The sequence below is a fragment of the Uloborus diversus genome, chromosome 9 (genome assembly GCF_026930045.1).
Source record: "Uloborus diversus isolate 005 chromosome 9, Udiv.v.3.1, whole genome shotgun sequence".
Taxonomy (NCBI): Eukaryota; Metazoa; Arthropoda; class Arachnida; order Araneae; family Uloboridae; genus Uloborus; species Uloborus diversus.
The window spans coordinates 92,203,573-92,221,253 of record NC_072739.1 but is presented as its reverse complement, the minus strand read 5'-3'; the positions used below and the strand labels follow the sequence as shown (position 1 = coordinate 92,221,253).

Sequence of the window (17,681 nt, the reverse complement as noted above, 5' to 3'; positions counted from 1 at the left end):
GTACCTGTGCAGGTATTTTAAATGCAGATAAGGTTGCGATATTTACCAAGTATTGATACGGGATACTTTAATTACAAAGGCAAAACACGAAAGTTGGTAGATATTTGTGACGGACATAATCGGGAGTTTCCTTGAAAGAACTTATTCTGGTAATCGAATGATCAGCTATCAGTGAATGTTTAGTGTGATTTCATAATTGAGTGATTAAAAATTCGAAGGAACGCCTCGGGGGGTACAGAATGGAATGAGTGTCTAGCCGTCTAGAGATATTTCAAGATCAAATGAACGTCTCCTGTGATTTCAAATTTGAATGAGTGTTTTGAGTAGTTCCAGAATCGAAAGAACATCTGAAGCGGTTTCAGACTGAAATGAACATCTGAAGTAATTTCAGAATCGAAAGATCAGCTAGCTCAATTAATTTCAGAATAAGCTCATGAATTTTTTGGGAGTGCGGAAGTTCTTAATCCACCGAATGGAACTCCGAATTTCGACGAATACGTATTGGGAATTTTGCCAAATGGAACGCCAAATTTTTCCAAATGATGGAAATTTAGCCGAATAGAACTCCAAATTTTGCTAAATAATGATAATCATCACACAAAATTTGCCAAACAAGGAAACTTATGGGAGGTCTAGGTGACCTCCCGTTACCTCCCATCGGGGCGCCACTGGTATCAAGATATTTCAGAATTATATCGAACAAAACCAAAACACACCCACATGTATGCAATTAATTTCTCAAAGAGTTTTCCAATTTCCCCTCCTGATCTCACTAGATAGAACACCTGATGGGGAAAAAAAAACATTCCTAGTAAACAGACGCCAAAATTAAATTTTGCAACAGCTCCGAACAGAACGTGACTAACCATATTTCCTGCGAAAAAAATCGGTAGATTCTCTAATTGTTATAAAGGACAGATGTAATATAAAACATACCTTCAGTTTTTTATTCTTTGATGACGAAGAAAAAAACTTTCCCACATAACTCCATAATTGAAACAATAATCATTCATAAAGAGTGAAAGGCGTCGATTTCAAGGCCATTTGGTGCAAACAGGAACCCAGTCCAACACGTATCTAATAATTTTCAATCTTATTGTTTCGAGAGCGACCTTTTAATGCAGGAATCCGCGTTGCCGTTGCCTAAACTGCGCAATAATGCAATTCCTTTTCATCATTCGATAGAAGATCTATTGTCTCCTGGTGCGACCTTCGATGACAAATTTTATTTGTTCTGCCAATAAAAAAGAACATTAGTACTGTCAGGAATTTACTACCGGAGATGAAAGTTATATTTAGATTTTTGTTAGCATTCTTGTCACGTCAATGTGCGGATTATGTTCCAGTAACAAACGCACGTTATTTAAAACCTTATCTGTTCAATTTAAATGAACAGAAAAATGTTTTATTGCATGAATTTTGTTTTATTTTTCTTCAATTTTTATATACACTATCAAAAATACCCGGCGTTGCCTGGGTTAGTAATAATTATGAAAAGCAAACGCTACTTTCATTCGTTTTCTGCTTTAACTGAAAGAACTCAAAACACACCGCTTTGACGAGATTAAAAATTGAGCTTCTTTCTTACCTATTAAAGTAAAATGGCAATAAGTATGAAGAACAAAATAGTGTACTTTTAAAAACGAAAAAACGACATTGACGCACATACAAATTTGAGGAATTTCCAAAATATGAAATAAAACTTCACTTGTTTAATATGATTTATCAGTTTTTTTTTAATAGTCCAAAACCTTCTCTATATAGCTATTAAAGAACAAACTGCTTTAAAAAATGTTGACGCCCGTAATCCCCAGTACAACAGTTGTAGCTATTGTTTAGGAGTTGAGATGATACACTACATACTGTATTGAGTTTAGGAAAGCTTTCGAACAATGAACTAAAAAGCTTATTGTTCGTTTTTTACTCTACTTAGAAATTTCGAACAGGTGCCATCTTCAGCAGAAAAATCAGAGCTTTCGATGGACTATAATGTTAATATGTGCAAGTACTCCCCCCCCCCATATTAGAGAATTTAAATGAAAATAGTGTTTTATTGCCCCCTATGGAGTTTTCTCCCATAACGGGACAAAAACTACCCTATATGTTATTCTGATACATAAGCTACATTATTGTAAAATTTCATTAAAATCCATTCAGTAGTTTTTGCGTGAAATAGTAACAAACATCCATACAGACATTCGCATATTTAATTGTAATACGATATTTTTTTTTTTTTTTTTGCTTTGATGAAATTCTATCAATTTAGTTTGAAACGTTTCAACCATTAGGCCTGCGGAGTCGGAGTCGGATTGATTTTGGAGTAAAGGAGTCGGAATCAGAGTTGGGAGTTGAAGGTTTGAAGTTTCAAGAGTCGGAGTCGGTTATTTTCTCTGAAAGTCGACAACTCTGCCAGTGCTTGCGGAGTCGGAGTCGGACTGATTTTGTGGTAAAAAAAGTCGGAGTTGAAGTCAAAGACTCTGAAATTCCAGGAGTCGGAGTCGGTCATTTTTCCTCCGAATTTGCACTGCTATGTTAAATCTTACAATTTCTTTAACTTATTTTAATTGCAAGTTCGATTTCTTCAGATATTGGTTTCAGTCTCAAATATAATAAACTAGTCGCTAAATGAGTGTAATTGTAACCAGAATTTCTCCTAGGGAGTGGTGCTTAGCAATTTGACTAATGTCAAGTTATCAAGGATTCAAGGATGTGTTGTTAATTCCCAACTGCCTTCACTGCCCTCTTGGATGGTGTCATAAGTTTAATTGTATATTATTTGTTCAAAGCATAATTATGCTAACTAATGTGTCTGCCAAATAGTCAGTTATCCCAAAATTGCAATTGCAGTAGAACTGACCCAAAAGGTTTACTTTTGTAAGCACTTACTAGCAATCTAAACCACTTGCGGTGTTTTAAATCGTGCATTTTATGGCCACTCATTGTGAAAAAGATTACAAACATGCAGAACAACTCAAAGTATGTAATTTCTCTTTTCGAGGTTCCGATTAATCTAGGCAGAAGCAGGTGTTAAAAAATCTTTCCAAATCAGGATCGTGAATCGATTTTCCAGAATCAAGAGTAATCACACGAATATTTAAACCGAAGTTTCCACAAGATGCGTCAATGATGACTACTTTTTAAGGCTTGTAGATCGTGTCCCTATCCAGAATGCTTCTGGCTGAAGTTTTACTTCACATTTCTTAGAGTTATTCAGAGAACAAAAACTCTTTTTAGTGCTCTGAAGAAGAAAGGGACATGACAGACATATGTCCTGGATGAACTTTGCCCCACAAGCCCTGAAAGTAGTTTTATTCTAGTAGCAACAAGTTCGGGTGACGGACGTAATGTAACCTGTCTACTATTCCTGACTGGCTTTTGAAAAAATCTATAACTGAATCTCTGAATCATGCTAGAAAATGCTTATTCAATTTCCTTTCTTTTCAGACTTCCAATGGGACAACAGGACAGCACAAGAAGAATCGTCCTTTCTCCAGTTTACCTTTCCATGTGTTCCATCCTTCAGGAAAGAAGCAGCGGGCAACTATGGACGATACATACATATCCAAGGTCAGTGCACAAGTACACACCGTATTTGCTCTTCCTTAATACACATTCCCATCGGTTTTACGACCCTATCTGTAATAAATGTGCGTTTTTGTTTATCCCACATAAAGAATACGAAGTGGCTTTCTCTTTCAGGACCTCGTTAATTGCATTTTATTGGCCTCAGGCCGCAATCTGAAACCCAATTAACCAAGTTGCAGCTCCTAAGTATCAGGAAGTGAAGCTCCGATGTGTGTGTAATTAAATGAGCTAGATTTTCGTATGGTTGGAAACAAAATCGGACTTGGTAGTAGATACTTGAATTTAATACCAGTCAGACCTCGAGTTCACGTCGTAAGCAGTTTTAGGAAGATTTAATGCTTTCAATCATTCATTTCATGATTTTTAAGAGTATTTCACATCTTGATGCACCAGGAATCAGGGTCTGAAACAACATTATTCTCACCAAATACATTCATTCCAATTCTCAAATTTTTATCTACTTAAGTAGAAAAATATTTTTTATAAATTTTAATGTGAAGTAAGTTTTGATTCTGCACTTTGTTTTCTTGAAGAAATATTATTGCTCGGACTTTAGGGTTCTCTGGAACTTTTATATAGCTAAAATTTAACCGGAAATTGATTGCAAGGGAAGTATAGTTTAAACTAAAAGAAGAATAAAAGTGAAAAAGTTTGGAGACGCTGCTTCATTTCACTAAAACAGTTACATAAAAAAATAGCTAATATTGTGAGCGTTTTTTCATCAAAAATCTAGATAATTCGTCATCAATTTGCTGTTAAAACCATATACGATTTCTCATTCTCTACTGTACAACAAAACAATGTTACTATCGACATTGTAAAAAAGCAAACCATTTTCTACGCCTGATGCGAGGTGCGGGGGAATATTTAAATGTAGTTTCCAGGTGATAATATTAGAATATTGAACCAATCATATTCGCAGTTCTAGATCTTGAATACGCCACCTTGCAGAGATTTAAGAAATTAGCTAAAGAGGTAAAACATTTCAATTTCGCTCGGACAAGACATTTGTCTCATTTGACGGAACATATCCTACGTGAGTAGGGCTTTGTTACTCTGCGGTTTTAACCTCTTTCAGTCACCATTAGAAAAACTGCAGGGCCTCCTATAGTTTATTTGAATTGAGAATACCTGCAGCATCTTATGCAATATATTGTGAAAAATATCGTCACTTAATAGAAAATAATTTTATTAAAAATAATAATAATAATAATTTTTTATATTATTCGTTTTTTTTTATATTATTTTATAACTATGTATTGGCAAAATGTTTCGTCGATTTATTTTTGAAACCCAGATACGGAAAAAAAAGTTCGGCATAGTATATGCAGTTTGGATTTACAGCATATTTCGGAGGAAACAAAGCGGGCATTAGTCGAAAAATTCGGGTTTACAGTTGTAAGGTGAAATTAAAGAGAAAATAGTTTTTCTCCAATGTGTATTTCGGAGAAAGTTCAGCCTCAATTTAAACGTGCAATATGAATGTATTCCATTTACCTTTTTTCTACTATTTCCTCTACAACAATGATAGAAACATTATCTTAGCAGCGTAGTATCAATTAGTTTTTTTTTTTTTTTTTTTGAAACAAAGCAATTCAGCGGAGGGGGGCACAAAAAATAATGATAAGCACTCAAAACATTCTTTCATCAACCGATAGCTTTTTTCCCTTAATCAGGCCATGCAAAAACAATGTATTTGATAGTGCTCAAGGAATGTTATCGTATCGGCGTTATCGATTTGTTTTGTGTGTTTTACTAGAAGCATTGCAGAATTCCCTACGGGCTACAGTCAAAAATGTGGGATGGTTTGAAATGTAAGTAAAAAAGATAAAAGGTAATCATCTCGGGTATTTCTCAATCCCTGTCGAATCTTCTAGGATACAAAATGTAGGAAATTATCTGATGAGACAAACGTTTTGAAGTAAACTCGTAATTCCAAGCAGAATTGAAGAGACATATTCACAGTAAATCTAATGTAATATTCGTTTTAGCTAGTTATTTAAATTAATATTCGTTTTAGCTAACAATATTTTGTCTTTCAACCTTCTGGCAAGATATTTTTCGTGTTCAACACAATTCAAATTAAAATTTCAAACTAATATTCGAGAGATTTTTAGCTAGTACCTTATTTGTCTCAAGGCATTTAATTCGAAATTCCAATAAATTATAGGAGGCCCCACAGTCTCTGACTAAAAGTAGCTGAAAGAAGTAAAACAAATAAATGCCGTAACTTATAATCTGCCTTTTAGCTTAAGAAAATGGCAGTAATTATTCATCGTGTTTATGAGGTTTTTTCTTTTCTATTCTTTTGAAATTACACTACACCTACCTATTAGATGTTAGAAGTTTATAAAAATATCGTTCCACCCACTATAAAGTAACTTGCTGTGTTTTCTTTTTCATTTGTTACAGCAAATAAGAATTTTTTTGCTTCTGACAATCACTCCTAAAAGGAAGAGGCACATTAGCGATCTAATAGATTAGATCGCTAATCTATAGGCTTTTCATTCTTAGTTAAGTTGATTTCGTTGAGAATTCGTAGAGATGAAGTTTTCCAAAAAGCCATGTCGCTCGTTTGAAAGAGTGCCACAATACAAAATTTTTAGTTCTCTTTTTTTTTTCGCTCAAAGGGCTTCAAATAACAATATCTTCTTTGGAAAATAATGACAGATTTTTTGTTCGAAAATTTACCACTGGAGGGCACAGCAAATTTACTTTTTTTACAGCAAATTTTCTGATGAGTTAAACTTCAAACGCTTCTCTTGTAAAATTTCATTTCTTCGTATATTGTGGCACTTTTCTTCCAAATGAGCGAAGTGCGCTTCATGTGAAGGATGGAATATATGAAGCAATGAGAAGCAATGGGACATTACTAACGAAATAAAAAATTTGGATACAAACTGTAAAAATAAGAGTAGAACCTTTCCTCTATTTTGGTGCAAGATATAGAAATAGTAGCCCTGAGATGTTGCTATAACATCTAGAAATATTTTGGTTGGATCGCTAATCTAGATCTAGAATCTGAACATCTTAACATCTAGAATATGAAAATGCTTCGAAATCATCATCTTAAATAGCAATACAACATCTAATAATCTGATGCATCTCCAAACGATTTAAAAATGGAAATCAGAAGAAAAAAGATGTTGTACATTGGCCTAACTAAATGCTGTTGTTTAAATCGCTTGGAATATCAGAAAGATAATGGTAAAGCCAATTGCCTTTTTTTTTTTGTCAATTAATTTATACAGTAGAAGTTCTCAAACTTTTTCGACTGGGAGCACCCTTTGAAATATTAAAATTTTCTCACGGTACCCTCGTCTAGTTCTATTATCTATATATTATTGTTGCAATGGATCCTTCGCGGTACCCTTCACCTCTTTCTATGGCAGCCCAGGCTGCCGCAGCACCCAGTTGGGGACTCTACTGCACAGCAATATCTTCAATGTAATTAATCAACTTTTAGAAGCGAGGATAAATCTTCAAAAATGTATCGCATCTTTTTTCAATGGAACAACTTCTCTTTCGCAACATAAATCAGTTTCAAAAAAACGGTATTAAACGCAGGGTCAGTAAAACAAAAAGCTACTTAAGTTTCACGAAACGAAAATCTGGTAACTATGATACGTAATAATTTACAACTACCTTTCATAAAAAAAAAAAAAAAAAAAAAAAAAAAAAAAAAAAAACATTTTATCACTATTTCTTTCATCATTAACATAAAAGTATCCGTTTTTGCTGCCACAATGTTTCCAAGCTGCCTTAGAAACCGGCCGGTGTGCATTCCAGTAGTTCTAGGAATTCCTTTTCAGTTTTTATCATTTGTCAAGTATTTAACTTCGCTTATCGAGAAAAACAAATCTAACATCCAAGAATGTTTCATTTACAGTTTACTTACCTATTCAGTTTTTTTTTCCTTTCCGAGCAGACACTTTTTTTTACTACTGTCAAAACAGATCGTGTCTCGTTGCATTCATGTCGTGACCTTTCCACAGAAACATTGTACAGTTCTGTCGCATAACTTACATTTGCAACTTTGTTTCTTTGACCTATTTACTTGCTGGTCTCAAAATAAAACAGCGTTTAAGATTAACCCTTTCACTTGTAAAACAGTATGGACATTTTTAGAATAGAAATATGTTATAATAACAGTTCCAAATATTAGTTCACATGAAAATGATTAACTACCTCATTTGCTTGTTGCTGCTACTTAACTTGACAAGTCTACGTATTATGGTATTTGAATTGCCTTAATAGGACTGTAGGTAAAGTTATGTAACCTAGCCTTTTCACCTTTTCGGAACATTCAACTTTTGACTACTGACAGGATTTCCTCATAATGTATTAGTTGTAAAACCAAATCATTAATATATTATTCATTTTTGGTTAAGTTGATGGCATTAAGAATTTATAAAGATGAAGTTCTTACAAAATGCAATGCGTACTTGATTGTTTAGGGTTGCACTTGATGCAGTGAGAAGCAAAGGGATATCATTGCCAAAATTAAAATTTTGGATATAAACAGTACAAATGGTGGCACTTTTTTTCTATTTTGGGGCAAGATATAGTGATAGTGGATCCCAAATATACGTATTCTGTTGGACTATGTATAAAAAACACATTAATGTGGAAAACGTAAAATAGGGGTATGGGGAAAAATTCGAAACCTATTGTTTAAAAATTGACATTTTACCTCATGGACTAGTGGAAGAAATCCATAATCTTTACTTTTTTTTTGGATTTGTACAAATTCAATTATAGCTTGTTCTGTGCGAGCATTTTTTTTTTCTTTTTTCAAATTTGATTCTTGGTTTGCATTTGCAAATTAAATTGTTTTATGCTTTGACAATAAAGACAGCAAAATGGAACAGAGAAAATACCAGAATTGTTACAAACAGCTAAGAAACAAGGCTTCTGTGAATCTAGTAGACAGTAGAGAAAATATGATTTTGATCTTTTTCAAGAAAAGTGTATTAAGCGGGTTATTTGAAAAGGGGTAAAGTAAAATGCGGAATATTTTAACAGTATCGGGATAACAATTTTCACGGACTAGCAGAAAATGACGTTGAAAGCGGGAAAACTTATGAAACGAACAATGAAAAATCGAGGTTCCACTAGTAGCTCTGGCAGGTGTTGCTAGTCTGCCTAAAAATTTTAGAAATAAAATCTACCAAGGATCTGAACTTTTAACGAGTTTTACTTAAAATTTGAAAAAGTCCTCTTCTTTGCGTCTTACTATATTTCTTCGACTCGGCATTAACGTGACCAGAATACATGAATCGTAGCCTTTAGATTGAAAACCATCTAATAAAAAATTCTAAGCGATAAATTTAACTTGCTTCTGAATCCTTATGCTCTTTCACGTCCATATGAGGTCAATTTTTTATCGTACATGTGAGGCAGTGAGAAGCAAAGGGATGCAAGTGGACATTTTCAAGTTTTGAGAAAAACGCGTTTAAAGATAAGGTCCTAGGCAAACTTCATTGAAAAGGTTTTTTAAATCCTACTGTACAACAACACCTACCAGGGCTACTAGTACTATCACTCGCCTCAAGACAGAGGAGAGGTTTACCTACCATTTGTACTGGTTATCGCCAAATTTTTGATTTTGACACTTACATCCATTTGCATCTCATTCTCTTATATACAAAAAGTTAACACCATTTTAATTTATGAGAATTTTTCAAAGGTTATCTTCTTATTTATTTTAACTCATTCCATCATCCATCTATAAGTTCTCATAAATAAGTCTATTGGAATAATCATTCACTTTATTTAATGATCCTAATTCAACATTTTTACAATATTTCTATTTATGCTAATAATTGGAGATACTTGTGTAACTTCTCTCCCCCCCCCCCCACTTAGTAAAAAAGGTTTCCTTACAACTCCAAAACATATGCGTGCGCAATTTTTCTTTGCAATTCTGTTAACCAAGTAGTTAAATCGGTTAGGTGCAGAATGATGCCATTTTTACCCGATTTGAAAAATCACAAAAACTTCGGCTACTCATTTTAGAAACATTTCGTATGGAAATTTTTGTCGCGATTTTATGGTCTGCGAAAGTATCTCGGCATTTGGCGACAATTTTTCCTTGACGAAAATTACCTACAGAATAACCTGTATGTAAAGCTTGACAACAAAGAGATGGATGAACTGGAAGAATCAGCGAGAACACGCCGAGTAGTGAAGTTCTTATTACTCAGCGTGTTCTCGCTGATCCTGCTTATTACAAAATGAAGTGTTCTGTTTCCGTTTTCAGTTATCCGCCATCTCTTCGTGGTCAAGCTAAACCAACTTCTCAAAGTTGAGAGGAGAAACATAATTCAAGGTTTCCTTAAACGATTATCCCAAATTCGGCAAATGTTTAAATTGTACCAAGTGCAATAACGGAAGTTTCCTAAAATAACTAACGCAAGTAAAACGGGATTATAGCCGACTTTTTTAACACTGTTAGGGCTTTAATGTGCCATTTATTATGTATATAAATGGCACATTAAAACCCTGTATATTTCCATTCTTCAGTTACATTCAATTGAAGAATTGAATATATATATAATTGAAGTACATTCGAGTATACTTCAATTATATATATGTATTCAATATATTTGTATATATATATATATATATCAATTCTATATTTTAATTTTTATGTATATATATATATATATATATATATATATATATATATATATATATATGTGTGTGTGTGTGTGTGTGTGTGTGTGTGTGTGTGTGTGTGTGTGTACAAATATATTGAATATATATAATTGAAGTATTTCAATTCTGTATTTTAAAAGTTCTTCAATTTTGATCGTGCTTTAACCTCGTATTTCATTTCAAAACAAGTACTACTACATTTTCTTCTTTATACTAATGACTGCTTCAATCTTATGGGAATGGATAAAGCTGGACTTGTAATCATGTCAGTGCGATACATCTTGAGTTCTTTCTATTGAAAAAAAATAAGCAGACATGGGACTACCAAAAGAAGTGAAAACTTAAAAATACAAAATAAATTTGGTGTGTTTCTGCGCGCACGCGTGATGTGTGTGGTGAGTGCATAATTTTCATTCAAATTTAATTCTACTTTCAAAAATTAAAATTTTATCATTTGTAAATTCAAAATATCACCTACAGTCTAGTTTTTACGTTTATCCGCAATCCGAGCATCAATTATATACATTTTCGTATGGTGTATTTCAGTTCGTTCATAAAGTGAATATTGATGCCGTATAGGAAATATTTGAAAATAAATTCTTAGTTTGTGTTATTCAGTTTTCCATGCATAAAAATAAGAAACAATACACATAATATACTTTGCGCGTAATAAACCCCTCGCGCGTATTACCCCTCTTAAGCAGAAAAGAGCAGACATGCCGTGAAATTGACCAGCATGCCGGAAAATTCAAATTTTGAGGCATGCCAGATAATTCAGAGTTCCTTTCGGGAAAAAAAATCTCATTCAAATGAAAAAAATCCAATTTTTTATTTTTTCAAAAATATCACGATTTCTTTTACGCTCTGATCATCATCATTATTATCATTAAATTCCAAAACTGATACTATAGATTTATGGTAACTAAAACTAGAAATGAAAACTTTGATTTGAATCTATTTTAATATTTTGTTAAGACTTCATCAATTGTAGTTTTATATCTGGAGTTACTAAGATTTGCAATCATTGGACATCATTAAATTAAATTCTCTATTTGAAAATTCAATTAATGGTAGATTTTTGTCATCTGCAAAGTTGATGTCGAAATCTCCACTCAAAATCATTTGCAAATCATCAAAGCTCTTCCCAATTTTATTTTGAAGTAATACCGAAGCGTCTTTAGAAAAAATGAATACATTTTAAGTCAAAGTTATATTGCGTTTATAAACTTTGCCGGTGAAATATAAACAGCAACCATTACAATTAGCTGTCCATTTGCAGAGTGGCTACAACAAAAGCATATATCACCGATATCAAATGCGTTATTGTTTTTCCCATCCCAAAAAATTCTCAAAGCGTCTAAAGAAGTTCTCACTTCAAAAATATCATATAAGCTTGGAAATGCTTTCTACTGGAAAAGAAATGCAATGACCTCGGTGAGGATCGTACTCACGCTCACTCAGGAATTGGATTATGAGACTCACGTGCTGTTAACAGAGTTACTGAGGTTCGCAGTTCCCAACCAAAGTAACGTAGTAAAGGAACTGAAAGAAACCGCGCATGCGCTGTATTCTAAATGTCGGTGAGGTGACGGTGTCACGAAATGGATGGTTTTTCCCCACCTCAAAAATGCTCAACGCGCCAAAAAAAGTATACACTTCAAAAAAAAAGCTGTTGTTTCTCATAATTATTACTTGCTGACCCGGGCAACGCCGGGTATTTTTGTTAGTACAACTCTAAATACAATCAATGTAATTAATTCTGATATTACAACCCTAAATGCATGAATGATTTTTCAGCACTTGGAACGTGTGACAGTACCCCTTCGTGGACATGACTTCACTGGTCTGGGTTTCAACATTTGTGGCAACATGAGGGATGGTATTTTCGTCAAGGATGTTCTACACAGAGGACCAGCTTCGGAATCAGGAAAGATTAAAGCAGGTACAGTTGATGAAACACGATATACGCAACCTTATTAGAACGAACATTTTCGTTCCTTAGTCAACAAATAATGTATTGGTATGGGCAATATAGATCTGCTTTCACGCCCAAGAACCTCTTGATCTTGCTCCATTTGACGTTATTCCTTGTGAAAACGTGAAGGACATCTCTGAAGTACGAAACTGACAATGCTATAAGATCTTAAGAAACGCACCACTGCTGCGAAAAAGAGCATTGACGGGAATATGCTAATGACCATATAGACAGAACTGGATTACCGGTAAGCACTGAGGCTGTGGGAGCACCGAACATGTTGAATATCTGTAGCATGCATAAAAAACTGCGTTTATCTGAATCTTCTCAAGCACCACTCATGTTTTTATGATTAAAAATTATTTTAAAACCATGTGTTTCTGTTCATTATGTTTCGTTCGAAAGAGGCAATTATTAGAGGAAGTGTAAAAACCCACAGATTTTCGGTGACGGGGGTCAAACCCGCGAATTTTGAAGCATAAACCTTTAACCTTGGCGAGTTTTGAGAGGAAACAGTATCCATTATTTTTTGCCTTGATGTTGGACCCAAAACATATTCCTCAATGATATCATTTCAAAAAACTGTTGTGCGTATGTTCTCAATAACAAGCTGCTGTTTTTTAAAATTGAATAAAAGCTGGAAATATACTTGTTGGGAAAACAATGTTTTGTGTTAAAAAATATTTCAAATTAGTAGTTGATGTCCAAAAGTAAGAATATAAGTTACGAATTTTATGACTTAGAACTTAAGTCTCTCTCTCTCTACCGTAGTTAAAAAATATTAATCAAAGCATTTAATTACAAATCAGTAAAAAATTGCTATTTAGGCAATTCAAATAACCACAAGAGTGTCTGTCCGTCACATTTTATGTACCATAAAATTTAAATTTAAACGAAAGAATTGCTTTGACCTGGTCACCTAATGACTAAAGAAAACGAAGAGACCAAAAACAGCATGAAGAAGCGTGGCAATAAATGAGCGAAACAAACTTGTGGTTGTTCCAGCTGGAATTCGACCAGAGTAACTGCATTAAAAAAAAAGAGAGAGAGTGGAAGATATGAGCTGAGAGTGGAGAGTGGCATGAGCAATAGCAGTAATAGTTATTGCTGCCTCAAAAAATGCGCCTCTGAAGCGTAAAGAGATTCAAGTCAAGTTAAAAGAAAACGTTTCATATTTTCAATTCCAGCTTTCAAAAGCATAAAAATGTAATCATTCAATGAAAAAGATTAATGTTTTTTTTTTTTTTTTTTGAAAACTCCCGGGAATTTTCAGAATTTCCATCACAACAGAACAGTTTAAACCCTGAAATAAGTCTGCTTTTTACTTTCTTCTATATCTAATATATAGAAGAAAGTATTGGATTCGTGCAAATTTTTGAATTTCGAATTTTGATGGATTCGAACGTTTTGAGGTGTACTGAGTCCATTTCGACTATTTTTGGAAAATGTCTGTCTCTCTCTGTGTGTGTATGTGTGTCACGTCTGTGTGTGACCAGTTTTTTGTGGCCGCTCTACAGCAAAAACTACCGCATGAAATCGAACGAAATTTGGTACACATATGTGCCGCTATGTGAACTTGTGCCCATTGGTTTTTGGCGCGAATTCCTCCAAGGGGGGTAGAGCAATGGGACGTTTTTTGAGTTGCGCGTGCTTGCTATTCCTCAGGAAGTAACTGGCGGAATCAAACAAAATTTGGTCCATATGTTGCCATTAACAGGAACTTTTTTTCCATTGTGAGTGCCCTATCTCAAGAAGTAATGCTACGTTCTGGTTGAAATTTGGAATATATATATATATGAATCCATATGTAAACAGGCTTCGGTTCAATTTTGACGCCAATCGCTCCAAGAGGTGTTGATTTTTTTTTTTTTTTTGAGCAATCACGATTGCTTATTGCTTTCATTTGACTGTCCTTGATGTTACGGTTCCTTTTTCAGCTTGGACCAGGGCTGCAGCACCGCCGTCCACCGGCGGCGGCGCGGCTGGTCCTGAGCAATTTCCACCGAAATCCACTTTTGCTGGGCGGTGGCATCCATGTCCTACGCACGCATGTTCATACACACTCCCCTACGTGCGCACGCCTTTACACACATACACACGCCTACGTACACACACGTAAGCCTACACACACAACTAAACACACGTAACCGCCCAGGAGGAGGGACATGCTTGGGGGGAGCCGTTTCTCGAAACAAAAACTCTAACCAGTAGGGTCTTGTCGCAACTCGTGATTGCGAAAAACATAATTTGAATTCAAAGTTTCGGAATTCAAATTAGAATTAATTAATTAATTAATTTATTTATTTATTTATTTATTTTTTTTTGCGAATAAAAATAGCTTTATTAATGCAACAATAAGAAAGATAAATCGTAATAGATTGCCGTCTGCGTATTTCTCGTGATTTTAATTGTATGGAAATGATCGGAAATATTATCTCAATGATTTAAAAATTTTAACTGTTGCCATCCTATGTTTGTTAACAAATAAAATATTTGAAATTAATTCAAGCAAGGCTTTTAAAATAAATTTCAATTTTCGCTCTTTGCTTTGCTTTTGCAATAATTCAGACACTGGGATGATTTTTTGCATGTGTAATTTTGTTTTTTGTAGGGAATATTGCTTCCTCATGAAGCATGGGGAGGGATCAGAAAAAAAAAAAAAAAAAATATATATATATATTGGGTTGTTCGGAAAGTAATTTCGTTTTTTCCCGTCAGAGGACTAAATTACGATTTTTCGAAACCAACTTCACACTTAAGCCGCATAACCATTATATGTCTTGAGAGCTGATATTGCAAGGCTTGTGTGTGAAAAAGTTCTATTAATTCTACGCAGTAGTTTTTGGTTGGTGCCCTTTTAAATATGGAGAGCAATAAGCAGCATTTTCGTCATATTTTACTTTTTTACTTCAGAAAAGGTAAAAATGCTGTCCAAGCGAGAAAAAAATTGACGGATGTGTATGGAGAAGGCGTGTTAACAGTACGCCAGTGCCAGAACTGGTTTGCAAAATTTCGATCCGGCAATTTTGATGTCGAAGATGCACCACGGTCTGGAAGGCCGGTCGAAGCTGACAAAGATGCGATAAAGGCATTAGTTGATGCAAATCGGCGAATAACCACACGAGAGATCGGTGAGAGATTAAATTTGTCGAATTCGACTGTTTATGGCCATTTGAAAGGCATGGGCTTAACCTCGAAGCTCGATGTGTGGGTGCCCCATGTCCTTACGGAGCCTCACACAAGTTTGGTCACTGGCCAAAAACTTTTACAGCTTGAATGGGACGTACTGCAACATCCACCATATTCTCCAGATCTGGCGCCTTCCGACTACTATTTGTTCCGGTCCCTGCAAAATTTTTTGGATGGCAAAACCTTTACCTCAAATGAAGATGTCAAAAACCACCTGAACCAGTTTTTTGCCAGCAAGGACCAAAACTTTTATGAGAGGGGAATTATGTTACTGCCAGAAAGATGGCAAAAGGTGTTGGACCAGAATGGCCAATATATAATTTAATAAAATATTTATTCATTATACGAAAACTGTCTTTCATGTTCCCCAAAAAAAAACGAAATGACTTTCCGAACAACCCAATATATATATATATATATATATATATATATATATATATATATATATATATATATATATATATATATATAAGAAAGTTTCGTGATGGCCACAACATACTAGTTTTTTCTTTGTTTTCATTTTTCTTTAAACTGCTTGAAAATTCCGGAGACATTTCGAAACTTTCCTTCTCCAAAATCCCAATTTAGTCCTGGGAATAAACCCGTTTTTTCCCTGCAGTTACAACACTAGTTTTTAAGCAATGTAAAAACTGTAGGATACTCAAGTTTTGCAATTTCTTTTTTTGAGCAGGAGATCGCATCATTGGTGTCACTGTGTCTTTCGCTGCAATGGTTTACGAGGACGCCCTTACCATTCTATCTTATGCATCCCCGTACGATGTCCGACTAGAAATCGAGAAAAGTGCTACTGCTGACCCCTTGCCGCCCACACACTCTCCCAAACGACTCGGGGGCACTTCTACCAGCTTCCGTACCAGCGACGGCAGAAGGAGGCTATTCCATCCACTCTACAGAAGCCAGTCCATAGATGACTTGACGCAGATTGGAAAAGAAGGATTCTTCCTGGGGAATAATTCCGTCTCAGGCAAGTTTTTGAATCTTCTGCACAGCTTGGTGAAGTTTGACCACGGAGAGATGGCGCGTGAACTCGAAGCGGAAACGGATCACTTCATTTTGTAATAGTAGTCAGCGACAACGCGAAACTTGACTGCTTGCGCGTTCTCGCTGATTCTACCTAACTTTAGTCTTTACTAATAATAAAGCTGAAAGTCTCTCTGTCCGGATCTCTCTCTGTCTGTCAGGATCTCTGTGACGCGCATAGCGCCTAGACCGTTCGGCCGATTTTCATGATATTTGGCACAAAGTTAGTTTGTAGTATGGGGGTGTGCACCTCGAAGCGATTTTTCGAAAATTCGATGTGGTTCTTTTTCTATTCCAATTTTAAAAACAAAACTATCATAAGATGGACGAGTAAATTACGAAATTATCGTGGAACCGTAACATGGGCACAAGCCAATTGCGAGATACGAAATTATCATAACGTGGAACTGTAACATATGTACAAGCCAATTGGCGACAAACTTCACCATACATTATTTGTAAATATACAGGCGAACCAAAAGACCTTTTAATTTTTCTATTAGGGGCAAAGCTGTGCGGGTACCACTAGTTAAAAAATAAAGACGTCCGTTCCAGTTCATCTGTCCTCCGTGATCAAGTTTTAATTTGAAAGGTCAATCTTTGCTTGTTCGAATGTTGTCAATTCGAATTTTTAAGGTATTTTGAGTTTTGCGAATAATTCCTGAAGTATCACACTTAGTTTGATTAAACTACCAGTGGAAGTCAAATTTGTTTTCTTTAAAAATTTTTAAATCCGCATTCGAGCAATAAAATATTGAAACATCTAATGTCACATATGATATCGGACTTCAACTCAAATTGCAAGCAAGCCAGATATAAGGTAAAAAACGTTACTAGCGATCTAGAAATGATTTAATTCTTAGGATATTTCTATAGAAATGTCATTCTTATCAGCTGCTATCGTTCTACAGCTGGATGAAGATCTGCTTTGTTTTCCAAATCCACTTGATCCACTTTTTTGGTTTCCAAAAAATTACGGAGAAACTTCAGTTCTCCACATAACCCCTAGCACAACCAGAATTTTGTTCAGGAATCTTTGATCATAACAAGCTAGAATTTGCTACTAGAGGATGGAAGATTTGGTTATACAGTCCTGGTACACATATTAATATACTAGGATAGGCAATATGACTAGAAACCAAGGATTTTTAAAATGGATAGCCAACCCTACACCTCCCATCCTTCCTTCACTGCATCACTACTTCAGACAATCATCACTGAAAAAACTTAA

General features: G+C 34.9%; 1 protein-coding gene across 1 annotated transcript in view; it reads left to right on the top strand.

The window, feature by feature from the left end:
* Positions 1 to 17,681, top strand: part of LOC129230591 (nascent polypeptide-associated complex subunit alpha, muscle-specific form-like) — a 162,295-nt gene that overhangs the window by 131,882 nt on the left and 12,732 nt on the right. Inside the window, exons 4-6 of the mRNA XM_054864996.1 lie at positions 3,445 to 3,567; positions 12,043 to 12,187; positions 16,101 to 16,394. Of these exons, the coding sequence (XP_054720971.1) occupies positions 3,445 to 3,567; positions 12,043 to 12,187; positions 16,101 to 16,394 (562 nt within the window). The remainder of the gene's footprint in view (positions 1 to 3,444; positions 3,568 to 12,042; positions 12,188 to 16,100; positions 16,395 to 17,681) is intronic.